The sequence below is a fragment of the Podospora anserina genome, chromosome 4 (genome assembly GCF_000226545.1).
Source record: "Podospora anserina S mat+ genomic DNA chromosome 4, supercontig 4".
NCBI lineage: Eukaryota > Fungi > Ascomycota > Sordariomycetes > Sordariales > Podosporaceae > Podospora > Podospora anserina.
Genome location: NW_001914850.1, coordinates 264476 through 278653, shown reverse-complemented (window position 1 = coordinate 278653; position 14178 = coordinate 264476). Strand labels below are relative to the sequence as shown.

Below are 14178 nucleotides of genomic sequence, written 5' to 3'. Positions count from 1 at the left end.
GAGGGCAAGGAGTTCACAGCCCTGAATCATTCACAAGTTGCTATTCATACTTCCATTGCCGTACTCAACCGAGTCCCGTTACTGAGACCCCGTCTTTTCAGACCTATGTAACACCGTAATTCCCATCGTCCTTCAGGAAAAGGGTTGAACCACCCCAAGAGGGCGAGAAATACTCATCTAGACTTGACGACCCCTCAGCTCTATCATCTCTTCTCCTTCACATACACATCCACCTCAGTCCCAGTCCTCCTCTTCGTCATCGCTACATACCCGACGTCGCGGCCGATGCCCTCCCCAAGCCGGCCCTTCAGTTTCAAGCTGCCGCGCCAGGTTGTCAATAATAAAGGCCTCCCTCTTCTCCCTACGCACGTTCAAGATGTGACGCCACCACCCCCCCACCCCCAGGGGGGAAAGCAAGCTCGATCTTGTCCGGGTGGTAGTACCCCCCATCCACGAACCACTGCCGAAGCCTATCCGCCCTCCAATTTCTCTGGTTGTTAATCGACGTCAACATTCTCTTCGCCCTTGACTCGCTGCAGTCGTTGCAATGTCGCGGGATGGGGACCACCAGCTCCTCCTCGGTCCTCCTAAGCCAATCCGGAAGCGGCGTGGCCCTATGGTGAGACAGAGTTTTGGGGATGTTGTAGTACGGAATCTCACGACCGATGCCATAGACTGTGAGGGGGTGTCTGCAGTATTTGTCATCGAGAAAGGACGGCTTGTGGCGGCAGATTGGGCAGAGCACGACGATGGGGGGGTAAGGGTCGTCGATGTCTGGAAATGTGCTGTACCCTTCGACAGCATTCCAAGTTGAGACCTTTTCCCTTGTGAAGGGCGTACGGGGGGGCATGGTGGTGACTTTGGCTGGAAACCGCGGAGCGTTTTAGTCAAGGTAGGTATACCAAGGTCGAGTATACACCTCGAGTATGAGCCAGCAAGAAGTCGGAATCATGGCCGTATGCAGATACTGAGTATATACGTAGACTGAGTATATACGTAGACTGCCCTTTTTTCATGTAAGTTGGATCCTTTCGTTCTGTTTTTCTCTTCATGCTATCATCTTATTCTCATCTGGCATATATGTCCGCTTCTGCCGAGGGTGGACTTGCATAAGAGGAGACAATGGCATTGTCGGAAACCGAGATTGACACCAATATGCCCTATGAGCCTTTGTTGTAGCATCCGAAAGCCAAGATTTCTCGCGCTCGAACCGTAGGCTTTGACCCGAAGACAAAGAACCACTTTCCTCAGTGCCGGGCTGGAGGAAGAGCTGTAAATCAAATGAGAATCAGTGATAAGCTGTATCTACCGATGAATTGAGGGTAGGTAGGTAAGCTTCCAAACTCATTTCCAAAAACTGCCCAGCACAGCTCTCATACATCAGGTGCCTCGTCGAGGCTGTGTAACACCCCCAAGCTCGAGACGTTGTAATGAGCAGTTGAATAGTCCAGGGCGTTATCTTAAAAGAGGAGAGTCGTAGATGCTTACGGTTGGCGGATCTGTGGATCGGAACCTTGTACAGCATGTCCGCCAGTTTTTCGATGATGTCATCGCAAACAAAAGTATAACATCTTTCTCAGTGCGACATCAGAGTCAAGTGCAGCATCAGAAGATTTCAGACCACATCCAGGAACCAGGCGACTCCACCGTCACATACAAGCAATCACCTTCCTACCTTAGCTAGAAGATGGCAGTTACCCGGTCGCTCCTGCCTCCTTGATGAGGTTCTTTATCTGTTGAGCTTGCTTAACCATGGAGAGGATCTACCAGCGTCTCGATAGACCCAGAATCGGAAGGAGGTGACTGAAATACTCTCCCAGCCCCAGCAGCCATACATGGAGGTTTCAAGCAGGGTGCGGAAATTCAAGCGGTCAGTCAGCTTGGGCAGAGAAAGATGGGTGTCTTGAGCGAAGGGGAGGGGTAGTGGTGGTGAGAACATGAAGAGTTTGAGATCCAATCCACAAGTACCTAGTGGCTTCCCTTTGGATGTGGTGTTGTTCGAGGGCATATCGATGGAGATGAACTGGAGTTGGTGGTGGTGATGCTGGTTCGGCAAAGTCTAGTTTGGAATACAGGGCTAGTCTGTGTTTTGATGCGTTAGACCTTGGTTCAGTAGGTTCATGAGGATCACAGAGTTTGACATGCTCTCGGAGACTTAACGAATTACTTGGATACTCTTCTGAAGTAAAGGCCACAAAATGCTTCTGCCAGGCATTTAAGGATGGCTTCTCCGCCCACAGCCTGTTCCTCAACACCCAAAAGTCGATTCCCCTGCTTTTATCAGCTTGTTTCCATGACAGTCCCGCCAATATTTACACCTCCTCCTAAACACAAGACCATCCTTCTCCAATCAATCTCGCTCCACCGCTTCTTCGCCTCTCAAACCCACCCCTCAAACCCCCTCACCCCTTGCTTAACTGTCTCAATCCCCACCATGACATTCCCCTCCACCGCAAAGAAAACCCCCATCTTGACTCTCTCAACCCCCCTAAGCAGCAGGTCAAACTCCCCCCTCGACTCCACAGCAGGTCGTGCCAGTGCCGACGCACCCCAGCCTCCCCAGCCATACTCTTCAGCCCATTGCCGCTCCTGCTCTTGTTGCGTCCTGACATCGTGCTCCAGCTTCATGATCCATGCTTCGGCGATGTTCAACATCTTGTTCACCCTTGAAACGATGAAATCGTAGGTCTTGGGGTCGTCCTCAAAGTTGGAGTATTCGGGTCGGAGCACGAGGTCGTGGAGGGAGGCGACTTGGGTGGTGAGGTCGAGGAGCATTTCTTCGAGTTCGTCGGAAGGGGACATGTTTTCGGTTTTGGGTTCGTGATGGGATGTGGTATTCTGGTGGTTGATTTTGGAGAAAAAACGAAAAGTTAAGCCGCGGAGAAAAAGATTGGCCGGATGACTGTTTGGGATTGAGTCTTGCACTTAAGGTTGACTTGTGGGAGTTTGACTGCCAAACTGCCAGAAGCCTGCCCTCACTCCAAAAATGAAGCCCCAAAATCAGATGAATGAGAATGGTAGGCCTGGGTGAAGCTACGGGGTTACCCGCCCCGGCTGCCCACTCCAACCCCTACACAGGACGTCGATTCTAGTAGTCCCGTCAATGATGCTAAACTGTGTCCTTTACGCCTAGGGTCGTCATTTTAAACTCACCACCCAGATAATGCATGTACCGCCCAAGGTACCTTAAATTTCAATTAAAGCTTAAAGACATGCTGCCTGAAAACCGAGGTTTGAGGACGACTTCTCTCGACTGACAGCGTCATACTAGGTAGGCTGATATTGTGTGTAGGTAGGTAACTAATGGGAGATAGATTCTCGAGGTATTACCGCTGGGTGGTTCAGGTCAATGTAGTCGGCTCCAGTCTGTTATCGTGAGTGACAGCTCTGTCGTATCATTCTGATGTTTGTTTTGCACCACGTTACAACCCTCGTTCCTACCTGGGATAACACAGCAGGTGGTATGTTTAGGACACCCAGTGATCCAGGCCGATCACAGCTCGTGCCTGGGAGTACACCTTCATCAATCCGAGCCGATCTCAGGCCTTGCAGCTGCTCAAGGTAGCAGAGGTCAGTTGATCCAGCACTTCACTCGAAATCCGGACTGGATCCATCCCCGCTTCCCAGCTCTATCCGCGAGCCTGCTGGCGACATTGCCCATCCCACCGACGATACCCAACACTTGAATTTGAATCCCACCAGCTATGGCGCCTACTACGTGTATCTGCCCCGCATGTCTTAACCTAGACTTTGCCAGTTTTGATGCAAGCCCGGACGGCAGTATTGACGAAAGGCTCTTGGTTCTTGCCGCTGCCGCGCTACCGGGTGATTTCTTTGGAAATGGTCACGGATGCTGCCGAGAACGGATGCGGTATCTGTTGGGTTTTGGAGCAGGGTATATCCCATTTTTGGAGCGATATGTATGGGGATGAGCATGAGGATGAGCATGAAGATGAGGATGAGGGTGAGGGTAAGGATCCATATCATGACAACACCGTGGCCGGTGGGGAGCTGACTCGCAATCATTCTGGGGGCTCAACCGATGGTCCTGCTTCACAAGACGGAGAACACCAAGCACAACCGCTAGAAAAGAGCGCTGGCAGAGACGGAAAGCGTCGCCTCCATGTCTGGCGCGAATTACGACCCAGGAGAAACCTTCAAGTGACGCGGGTAGGTCCTCGACCCCACCATAACATGCAAAGAGTGGTCAGGCCTCGGCTGGACCTTTTTGATGAGCCCAGCACCTTTCCAGCCCGGGCAACGGGATGTCAAGGAGTATGTCTGCGGCCTGGTTTTTTGGATTCCTTTGGGAGGGCATCCATCTTGCCGGGAGTGACTGATCTCGAAGACAGCAGCAGAGTGAGACAGCGGTGGTTAGACGGGTGTAAAGATTACCCTGTCTGCTCCGAAAGGTCGGGGTATCTGCCGACGCGCCTTTTTGATGTCTCGAATTCGACACCAAGGTTTGATGGAGACTGCCAACCTGGCTGGCTCGGCGGCTCTGCGTTACATCACATTGAGCCGCTGTTGGGGCAAACCAGGCTTGGACGCACCTCCGCTGCGCGCGACGAAAGAGACGTACAAATCAAGAACAGAGGGCATCGAGTGATCCGACATCCCTGTTTTGTTCCCGGGATAGCATCTCTCTGGCCCGCGTGCTCGGTTGTTACTCTCTCTGGATTGATTCACTTTGTATTATCCAGGACGACATGGACGACTGGCTCACACAATCTGCCGAGATGGCCGATATCTACGCCAATGGCTATTTCAACATTGCAGCTGCAGCTGCTACAAATTCTTCGGAAAGCCTATTTAGTGAGCGGCACCAGTTTGTATGGCAACAAACGGAATGTGAATGTGCTGGGCCTATTGATCGGAACCGGGGACCCCCTCTTGGCAAGGCGCGTCAGTTAAGGGCTTTTGAGTGCTGCGGGCTATCGAAGGGGAAGATTCGGTCTATCGCCGCGTGGGGGTGGGCTTAAATGATGACGAAACGCTCTTTGAGGACAGCGATGCACCTGTTGCTAGGGTTACGATTATTTAGCAGATCTTTCCACTCAGTTTTATGTCAGAAGTAGTTAACTACCTATTCTTGTACAGACGCGGGATCTTAGTTCTACATAGTACGGCAATTCCTCAGTCGGGCACATTAAGGTACTTTACCAAGATCATTTCATTCACCTCGTTGATTGGGCGTAGACCGCTCAATAAAAGCTTGCCCCTATCTTCTTCCTCATTGTCAATAGCCAGTGCCTCTGAGTGTAACTGCCGAGAGCGAAGAGAACAGACATTGACGCGACTGCGGATCAATCAGAACCATTTCTTCCAAGTACAGGAAGAATATTCATGCAGCACTATGAGCCAGCGGTGCAAATGGCGGATACGCGAAGCAAAAAAACGAATGATTGGTGATTTATGAAACCCTCTTACATTCCAAAGTCACCGGACCTCCTCACCAAAGCCCACATGAGCTGTGTACCTGATATTCTTTCAAGTCTTCAAGTCTTCAAACCTTGAAGCAGTAAACCCCAAGGTCTTCAAACTTTCAAACCTTCAGCTTCCAAAACCTTCAAACCCCTTCTCAATGGTGCCATTGACAAGGGACAATGATAGGTGGCTCATGAACCCTGGCCTAAGGTAGCAATCAAGTCCAAAACAAACATTGGCGCACTGTCGTCCTAGCCTCGTGTCCAGCATCCACTTTATTCACATCCTCATCATAGAAAAGGACCTTTCGAAATAATCATACGCTCATCATCATCATCAACAATCTTATCACAACTCTCTATCAAAAACCCCTCTCAATCTCCTCCCCTCCCAAAAAAAGCCAACTATGCAAAAGCCACCCAACAAGGCCCCGTCAACCTCATCTATAAAATAAAATAAAAAACATAAACAAAAACCTTTGCCCAATCCCCCAAAACGGGTATCAACCTTGGACCAAAAAGAAAAACAGCACGCATAATCCTACTGCGCAAAAAGACCAACTTCCACCCACAACAACCCCCCTCACTCCAACCCCATCCTAACCTCATCCCCAACCCCCCAACTCCCCTCCTCCTTTCCCGCATCCTGCATCGCCAGCCTAGTCTGCAAAGTCCCAACACCCGCATCGTCATAATCCCCCGAATTACTCCCCAAACTCCCACTAACCCCGCTCGCCCTCCTGCTCCCGCTCCGTCTATGTGACGACGAGAGCGAGCTCGCATCCGTCACCCTCTTCCTCAGCGAAGAGGGCTTGATAAACCGTGAGGTCGACCTGCTAGACGTAGACAGCATAGAGGCAGAGTCGTACTCCTCCTCCCTCTCGAGCGCCAGGCTCTCCTTGCTTTCGTTTGTAGTCGGCGGGCTTCCCACCGTCATGGTTGTGGCTGTGCCAGGTGTGGTGGGGATGAGATCGATGGACGGGATAGACTTCACATCGCTGCCTGCAGCGGCGGCATTTTCAGTATCTGCCTCGACAAGCTCAGCATCGCGGTACCACTTTCGTCGGCGTGTCCACTTTCCCCACCCATCTTGGCCCCTCCGACCGTTCTGCCACTATCTCATCGTTAGCACCCCCAACAAAACAACGATGCCACAAAAACAAACCTTATTGTCATAATAAATCCACCCCACCTTCCCTCCGGGCCCATCATAATCCCACTCCTTTTCCCTATCCTCCGCCATCACAGCCTCATCCGGCACCCCATCCACCTTCCACCTACTCCCCTCCACCCACCTCCACCGCATATTACTCCCGTCCTCCACCTCGGGCAGCTCAAACTCATCCCGCTGCGGCACAGCATTGTTATGCTCATCCGTCCACGCCGGCCTCTCATATGCAAACAAACTCGTCGTCCAACCCAGCCCGACCCAGCGCCGCTGGTTCTCATAGATAATAAACGTAAATCTCACTCCGGTATCCTGGCCCCCTCTGGCTCGGCGCAGGGCCTTGGTCAGCTCCGACTCATGGCGAGTAGCCTTGATAGTGCCAGCTGCCGAACTTTTAGTTTTGGTCGAGACAGCACTGCTGCTGACAGTGTTGGCAGCATCGGCAGACGGTGTTGCTGTGGTTGTTGCACCTGCCTTGACAGGTATCTCAAACTGCAAACCAGTGATAAGCGTCAAGAACTTTCTGATAGTGGCGCTTCTCCAGAGGATAGCCCGAGTGACACGCATCACTCGAGCATGCCAGGTAAGGATAATGGTTCCAAAGAAAAGAATCACCCGGCGGGTGGTGATGATCCTCAGCGGGGGCAGCGTAAGCGAAAACCAAAACGGCGTGCAGAGCAAAATCCGGACAAACAATGTCGTCAACGCCGGCCGGGTAGTGGCTGACGTGGCCGTCTGCTGCGTGCTCAAGAAATCCGTCAACTCCAATAAGGGTTCCAGCAGGATATTACACCGAGCTGTGAACTCCTTCAGTGTCTCAACAATCTCATCCAACGTCTTTTGATGTCGTGTATTCGTCGCCTCCGACATCGAGCTTTGATTCCTCTTGTGTCCGGCCGTAGGAGTCGCCGCGGTTCCATTCTCTGTCTTGGTATTCTTTTCCGGCAGTCCATCCACCAACAAGTTCTTGCTCTTGCTCTTCTTCAACGTCTTGGCACCCTTTGCATCTGTCGCGACACCCGTACTATCCCCTGCACCAAGTCCAGGCTCGCTCCAACCGCTACTGCTCAGCGGGCTGAACCGCCGGCCGTACATGCCCATGATGAGGATCAACACCAGTATCAGAGGTCCGGTGGCGCGCACGAGAAAGTCCCCGTAGAGCACCACCGCCCAGAAGAAGGCCACGAGCAGGAAGCTCTCCCACGCATCGCCCGTTGTCCATGTCAATAACCCGATGACATTGTTGAGCGGCAAGAGAAACGGGTGGCTGTACGCAAGGGCGCGTGTGATTTGGGGGGGTGTCGCGAGAAGCAGGGGGGACTTCTGGTGAACGAGGATGGTGCTCCTCCTCTTCGCGGCCGAGGCGGTGCTCGGGTTCGTCGAGCTCAGGGTCGCGGGGGAGAAGATGGCATAGGTGGGATTCGGGGCGGGAGAAAAGACGGACGAAGCGGCGCCATCACCTCGCGACGGGGTGGACGGGTGTTGCGAGTTGGGATCCAGCTGGTCGCTGCGCTGGGCGCGAGGGGGGGCCGACATGTGCGTGAGCCAAGGGGGTTCCTGTTCGTATTGGGCAAAAACAAATTGTCAACGGATCAGTTCAGTCATCCCATGCTATGGTGGATGGCTGGAGTCGAAAGGGGAGGCTAAGACGCGCGAGCATCGTGGAGAGGTCCGAGTTTGACTTTCCGCCTCATCAGTGTCGATGACGCTGACGTAGGTGTCGTAGGCGGAAGCTTTTTGGGGTTGTTCTGGGGACGTGCTTGGGGGGTGGGGGGTCGTGACCAGCTGCCCACTGTCCAATCAACCGCCAAGAAATGTGCCTGGATCAGCCAGAACCAGACTTCCAGGCTTTGCTGTGCGACGAGTGTCTTGCGCCAAACCCCCGGACTATCCGGTAATCATGTGAAACGGGAGAGAGCGAGAGAGCGAGAGAGAGAGAGAGAGAGAGAGAGAGAAAGAGAAGAGAGAAAAGAGAACTCAAGAACTTACAAAAGCAGCCATTCAAAAAGGTTGCTCGCGGGGAATGCGCCTGGAACGGCACCGAAATTGATGTTCACGTCATAGGCGACAACCGTCCTGACCTGACTCTGATGGGCGATGGTACGGAGATGATGATGACAATGCCACACAACCAGCCAGATAGAGAGCAGGGAGACAACACATGTTAATACCAGGCTATTTCTCTGGCTTCGGTGTCTCTCGTCATGGGATGGGAAAGTGAAAAAACCCGACGCAGAATGCCAAAAGCCCAGCACGTGAGAGAAAGCCAAACCAGAACATGGCGCCAGCTGGCGGCGCAGCTAACACGCACTGGAATGCCAACTTGCCTGGACCCCGCACCCGCCAGCTGCTGAAGTGGGCGGAATCACATGCAAATCAAAGCACCTCAACGGGCAAAACAAGATAAACAAGATAAATATGTGTGTGATTAGTAATGTATCTACAGTACCAGCTAATGATCAACTACTTTTCCCGTCCAACAAGAGCTAACTCTGCAGCCTCTAACCGCACCTGAACATCAAACAGCGCTAATGAGACATCTATAAACCCGCAGAGTGCTTTGCATTCCCTCGACTCCAAACTCCGAACACTTGAGGATGCCGCTCGCTCCCAAACCAACATGTCGCAGAAAAGATATATCGAGATGATAAAAGAAGCCAGACGAACAAATGAAGAGAAGAGCAAAAGGCAGAATGCCAAGGGGACAAAGATGTAGTAAAAGCAAGAATGTGAGGGACACGCTTCACGGAGCGTTGGCGATACTGGGGCATTCTACCGCCTTGTTCCAGGCCAACAGACGCCGGCAAAACCTCCTGGCTTGGATCTTTCCAGACTCGAGGCGTTCTTCAATATTGACCCTACCCAATTCAAACACCAGTGTCAGCGTTTTATTCCCAATGAACTCGATCGTGACCTCGCAGCTGCCTCCCTCGCCACGCATGGACCGAGCCGCAGTCTTGATCTGCTTGGGGTCGATCTGGAAAGACGAGACAGCTTCTGGTGACCCCGGGACAGCTTTCAGAACCCCGGTAGTATGATCGTCTTCAATGGACAAAAGGGTACCGGCGATCTTTGAGTTGAATATTTCTTCGTCGCCCGCTCGAATCGCACCAATTGTGAATGTTTCCGGCTCTTCGCCCGCTTCTGTCTTGATCACCGGGACAGATGTCTTCACCGGGAACTCGCTAGCACCATAAGCCTCGCTGGCAGAGGGCGTTGCCAGAGGTCCAGCACTAGGGGAAGTCTCCCTTGCGCTGGCCAGGGATACGGTTGGGGCTGACGCGGACTCGGTTGCCGATGGGAGGGGGGTTGGATACTCCTGCTGCTGCAGTGGAACAGGCTCAACAGACGGCAAGTGGTACACAAAGGCCGGTGTGGCGGGAGTTGTCAGTGAGGCAGGGGTCAGGGATTCGCTCTGAGCGCGCTCCTGGTCTCGCTCGGCCGTCGTCGTACTCTGGTGGACCGGGGCTGATTCGGCCCTGTCTGGCTTCTGACCATTTGCCACACCAGTGTTGACGACGATGGACGACATGGGCTGTGGCGATACGATGGGAGTCGCTGGTTGAGTTGTGGCAAGCACATTCTTACTCCGGGCATGGATTTTCTCCACTCGCCTTCTTTCGGTAGACGCTCCGGGGACTGGGCTTTGGCGGGAGGGTGGCTCTGCGCTGGACGCGGCGCTCCGTGAGTTGATGGCTGTGAAGCCAGTGCTCCGTGCAGGCGTCTCGAGATTGATGAGGGCCTGGGCGGCAATGGCTTGCGCACTGGGGTGTGGCAACTCCTTCTCGGTCTCTGTGCCTTCGTCGGGATTAGACACGCTCGTCCGGCGACTGTCAGCAGTTGCCATGTCGATGTCATTGGTAGAGTTGGACATTGATTTGGTAACAGATTCTTGGTCTGAATCCGAACCAACATCCGCCATCTCCACGTCGTGTTGCTGCAAGGGTTGCGAAGTCGCCGACTGTGCGGTGGCCAAGCCAGCGGTCGAAGACGGAAAAGACACGGATGCGGACGGAGACGGGCTATCCGCCATTTTCTTTGGCAATGGGGTCTGGGCAGGGCCGACGGGCTGTCCCCTCGCAGTCATATCTTGTCGAAGATCATCGTAAGTTGGGTACTTTCGAATGGTTTTGGCGTAGTACTCTCGCGCCACCGCCGAGTGGGGAATCTCAGAAGTATCGCCAAAATCAAAAGGAGTCAGGTATTTGGCCTCAATCCATCCAAGTTGCCAGCTTTGCCTACCCATATTGTTAGCGAGAAGGGAAGAAACAGAAAATAGTCGCGACTGTCTTACCGGTCATCGCTATCGATGATGAGCACTGGAAATTCCCGCTTCTTCACGAGGGGGCCGCCAATCCCGTACCCTTCGGCCCATCCTTTGATCCTCCTCACTTGACCCTTGTCATCACGGTCATACTCGTAACACTTTGGAAGCGGACCGGAAAACAAGCCAGCGCTCTCGAGGGTGAGCTCCAACAGACCAGCCGAGTTCAGATTCTCCTCGTCCCACGGCAAAATCACAACAGGGTGTTGCTTTTGATCGGCAGTACAATATCCTGTATACAGCCCAGCCGGTGCTGGATTCGCAATCCCAGAAGCCGCCTTCCGCTGTCTGGAGGCGGCTGCGCTCAGGGGGCTGCTCATGGGGGTTCCATTCTTGTCAAGCTGAGGGAAGCCCTTCTTTGCCCGTTCAGTCTTGTTGAGCTGGTTGGCGTTGAAAGGCTTGTAGCCATTCTTGAAGGCTTCAATGACCATCCTGTTGTTCATCTCCATCAACTTGAAGTCACATCCTTCCACAATCCAACCCAGCGTTCTGATAGCCTGCGTGTGCTCTTTAGACATCCTCCCGTGTTGAGCACTAGCCAAATGCTTCGCAGCCCCTCGAAGTGGGTGTTCTCCAAAGTTGACGCCGTGCTCCTCGCAGCGAAGGATGTAGTAATCTCCACCATCGGGGAACTGGATAATGATGTGCTTGTACTCTGGGTTGCCGCCTCCCCACACCTCACTAAACTGGACTGTCCGCTGCGGACGGACATCCTCACTCGCGGTGGGAGTTGCGCGCTCGAGATCGGCACTGCTGGGTGTGTGGTCTTGCTTGGCTCGTTTGACGTCTGGGGGAGCCGAGTCGGTAAGGGTGGCCTTTCTCTTGGGCTGCTGTCCTTCCTCCACCGGACCAGGACGATGCAGCTGAGGGGGGAGGATCGGAGGCAGAACCTGGCGTTCATGGGCCGAAGGGTTGGTGGGTCCATCACTCTTGGGGTATGTCGGATGGAGCGGTGGCATTCTGCCTGGAGGTGTAGAGTACATGGCAGGACCATAACTAGGGTTCCTGTGCCAGCCATTTGTTGTTGGCGCTCCTGGAAGAATACGACGGCCATTACTGGTTAGCTGTGGCTGTGGGGGAGCCATCTGTGGCATGGGATGGTACATATTCCGCATGGAAGACGAGACTGGCGCTGGGTGGGCATGCATGGATGATACCGGGGGTTCTCGCGACCCATTGGTCTGGGGTGGAGGCTCCAAAGACGAGCGCATTGTCGGGGGGTAGTGTGGTGCAATCGTCAGAGGCCCGTGTCTGACAGGCTCCGAGGAACCAACGAAGCCTCTGGGATAACCAGACACGCTTGGAGCCATGAGCGGCCCATGTGGATTGTTAGGCGGGGCGGTAGAGGACGACAAGATGGGCGGCTGCGGCCTTTCGGAAGCAGGCAGCTGGATATCCGATGAGCAAATCGACACAAAGTTCTGGGCACGTCCATCGAAAACTTACAGGAGGCGGCCCCGACGTGGAAGGCGGCGGCACATCGATATTCAACACGTTCTGCCACTGGCTGGCCTCCATTTCTTCATACCGTTTCCTCAGGGCAGCCAGTTCCTCGTCATATTCGCGGTCCAGATCCCTGGCCTTGAACTGGTTTACCTCCTTCAAAAGCTTCACTATCCCATTGAGAAGTTCAGGATGCCCCTCCAAGGCGAGATACCTTTCTCGGTCAGTCCGAAACCACGAGTCGAGGTCCATCTTCTTGTTATCAAGCTTCAGGCGCAACTGCTGCTCATCGACCTTGCGACGCTGCTTCAGTTCCAAAATGTGCGCATAGTTTTGCACGAGGGGATCTGGTTCCCCCTTGGAGGCAGCCATTTTAGGGTGTGGGCTTGGTCGATTCCCATGCTGCCGAGACATATCTGATGGATGACCCTCAGGTTGCCGGCTATAGGAAGGGAACTCTGGAGTCCTCGCATATGGTGAGGTTGAGGTGGTCATTTTGAGGCGCCGGTCTGGCGACACGGCATCTGTGATTCAGTGTTAGCGGGGGTTGACGGTGAGTGATGAGCGATGGGGGAGAAGAATGACTTGAATGAGATGAATGAGGCGAGATTGGCAATTGAGATGAGGTGGTAGTCGCTTCGGGTGAGAAAAGGTTCACCAGACACATGTTGCACCATGGCACCGCGAAATGCCGATGGTGGTGCGTGTGCAAGGATCCCGTGTCGCAAAATCATCACACTCGAGACGAGATGGAAGCTGGGAGTTGGCAGCTGGGAGCTGGGCAGGAGCGGTAATGTGAGGGTGAGGGTGAGGGTGAGGGTGAAGGTTAGGGTGAGAGTCATAGCAAATGATGACGACAATGATCATGTTGATGATGGGGGTGACGCCCCCCCTGGGGGGGGGGAGGAAGGAAGGAACTTACATATGGTACAGCAGCAAGCGAAACAAAAGAAAAAAAAAACAACTACACGCTATAAATGCGATCGGTAGTCGACTGTCTCTCACCTCTTTGTTGTAGCAAGGGCGAGTAGAAACAACACGAACTACTACCTCTAGATGGGGAGTGGGAGGGTGTGTACCGTTGGAAGTGAATGAGAGGTGATGATGGCAGGTGGTGAAGGTGTGAGGTGGTGGTGAGGTGTTGGGGATGGAGAAAGTGTAATGGAAAGTGTAAAAGTGTAAACCAGAGGAAAGCGGGAGTCGAGGCAAAGCTTCGTGGTGCAGGGAGCAAGTAGTAGATAGCGAAATAGCGAAACAAATTAGAGAATATTATTAGAACAGGGGGGGTGAGTGGAGCAAGTGGTGTGTAAAGTGCCTGGCATCTTTGGTACGACGGGGCCACACAGTGCTGAAGGCGCAGTCCAGCAACGCGCCTAGGCTCGATCTGAGCGGTTGGCGTAAAAACTAGCGACCAGGGCGACAGGGGTCGTGACAGGTATAAGATTGGCGCTAAACAGGTGTTCCGGACCACCAGGAGCCCCCTAGCAGGCCCCTGCTCTCCCAGCAGCACCAGCACCGTCGGGTGTGATGATATCTGCAGTTGCTCCCGTCCCTCTCTCGAATATTTTGACTCAGATCATCAAAGGGAGACAAGACAACAACAAAAAAAAATGGAGCATCTAGTCCGCCTCCCTTTTTCTCTCTCCCTTTTGTTCATTTCAATCATGCAACACCCGACCTGGGCTCTCATGGAGATGGATCCTGATGACACCTTTTCAAAAAAACAAAAGCCGATCCATGCGACTCACAGAAATGCGAACTGATCCACCCTCAAAGTCCCGGCATGGCAATTTGGTGCGCGCCCAGCTCCGATCTAA

The 14178-nt window shown here is 53.4% G+C and overlaps 4 protein-coding genes across 4 annotated transcripts; 1 reads left to right on the top strand and 3 right to left on the bottom strand.

The window, feature by feature from the left end:
- Nucleotides 1–2379: 2379 nt before the first annotated feature.
- PODANS_4_3488 (uncharacterized protein) lies at nt 2380–2802 on the bottom strand (the record flags this gene model as incomplete). Its single annotated transcript, XM_001905783.1, has 1 exon — nt 2380–2802. The coding sequence occupies one exon, from the start codon at nt 2800–2802 to the stop codon at nt 2380–2382; it is 423 nt and encodes a 140-aa protein (XP_001905818.1).
- A 1811-nt stretch (nt 2803–4613) lies between these two features.
- On the top strand, nt 4614–4982 carry PODANS_4_3490 (uncharacterized protein; the record flags this gene model as incomplete). Its single annotated transcript, XM_001905782.1, has 1 exon — nt 4614–4982. A coding segment is annotated over one exon (369 nt), but the record flags the coding sequence as incomplete, so codon positions are not given.
- A 1027-nt stretch (nt 4983–6009) lies between these two features.
- PODANS_4_3500 (uncharacterized protein) lies at nt 6010–8130 on the bottom strand (the record flags this gene model as incomplete). Its single annotated transcript, XM_001905781.1, has 2 exons — nt 6010–6534; nt 6592–8130. 2 exons carry the CDS (start codon nt 8128–8130, stop codon nt 6010–6012), a joined length of 2064 nt encoding a protein of 687 aa, XP_001905816.1.
- Nucleotides 8131–9337: 1207 nt separating this feature from the next.
- Nucleotides 9338–12775, bottom strand: PODANS_4_3510 (uncharacterized protein; the record flags this gene model as incomplete). The annotated part of the gene is made up of 3 exons (XM_001905780.1): nt 9338–10879; nt 10936–12306; nt 12365–12775. The coding sequence occupies 3 exons, from the start codon at nt 12773–12775 to the stop codon at nt 9338–9340; spliced, it is 3324 nt and encodes a 1107-aa protein (XP_001905815.1).
- Between the last annotated feature and the right edge of the window lie 1403 nt (nt 12776–14178).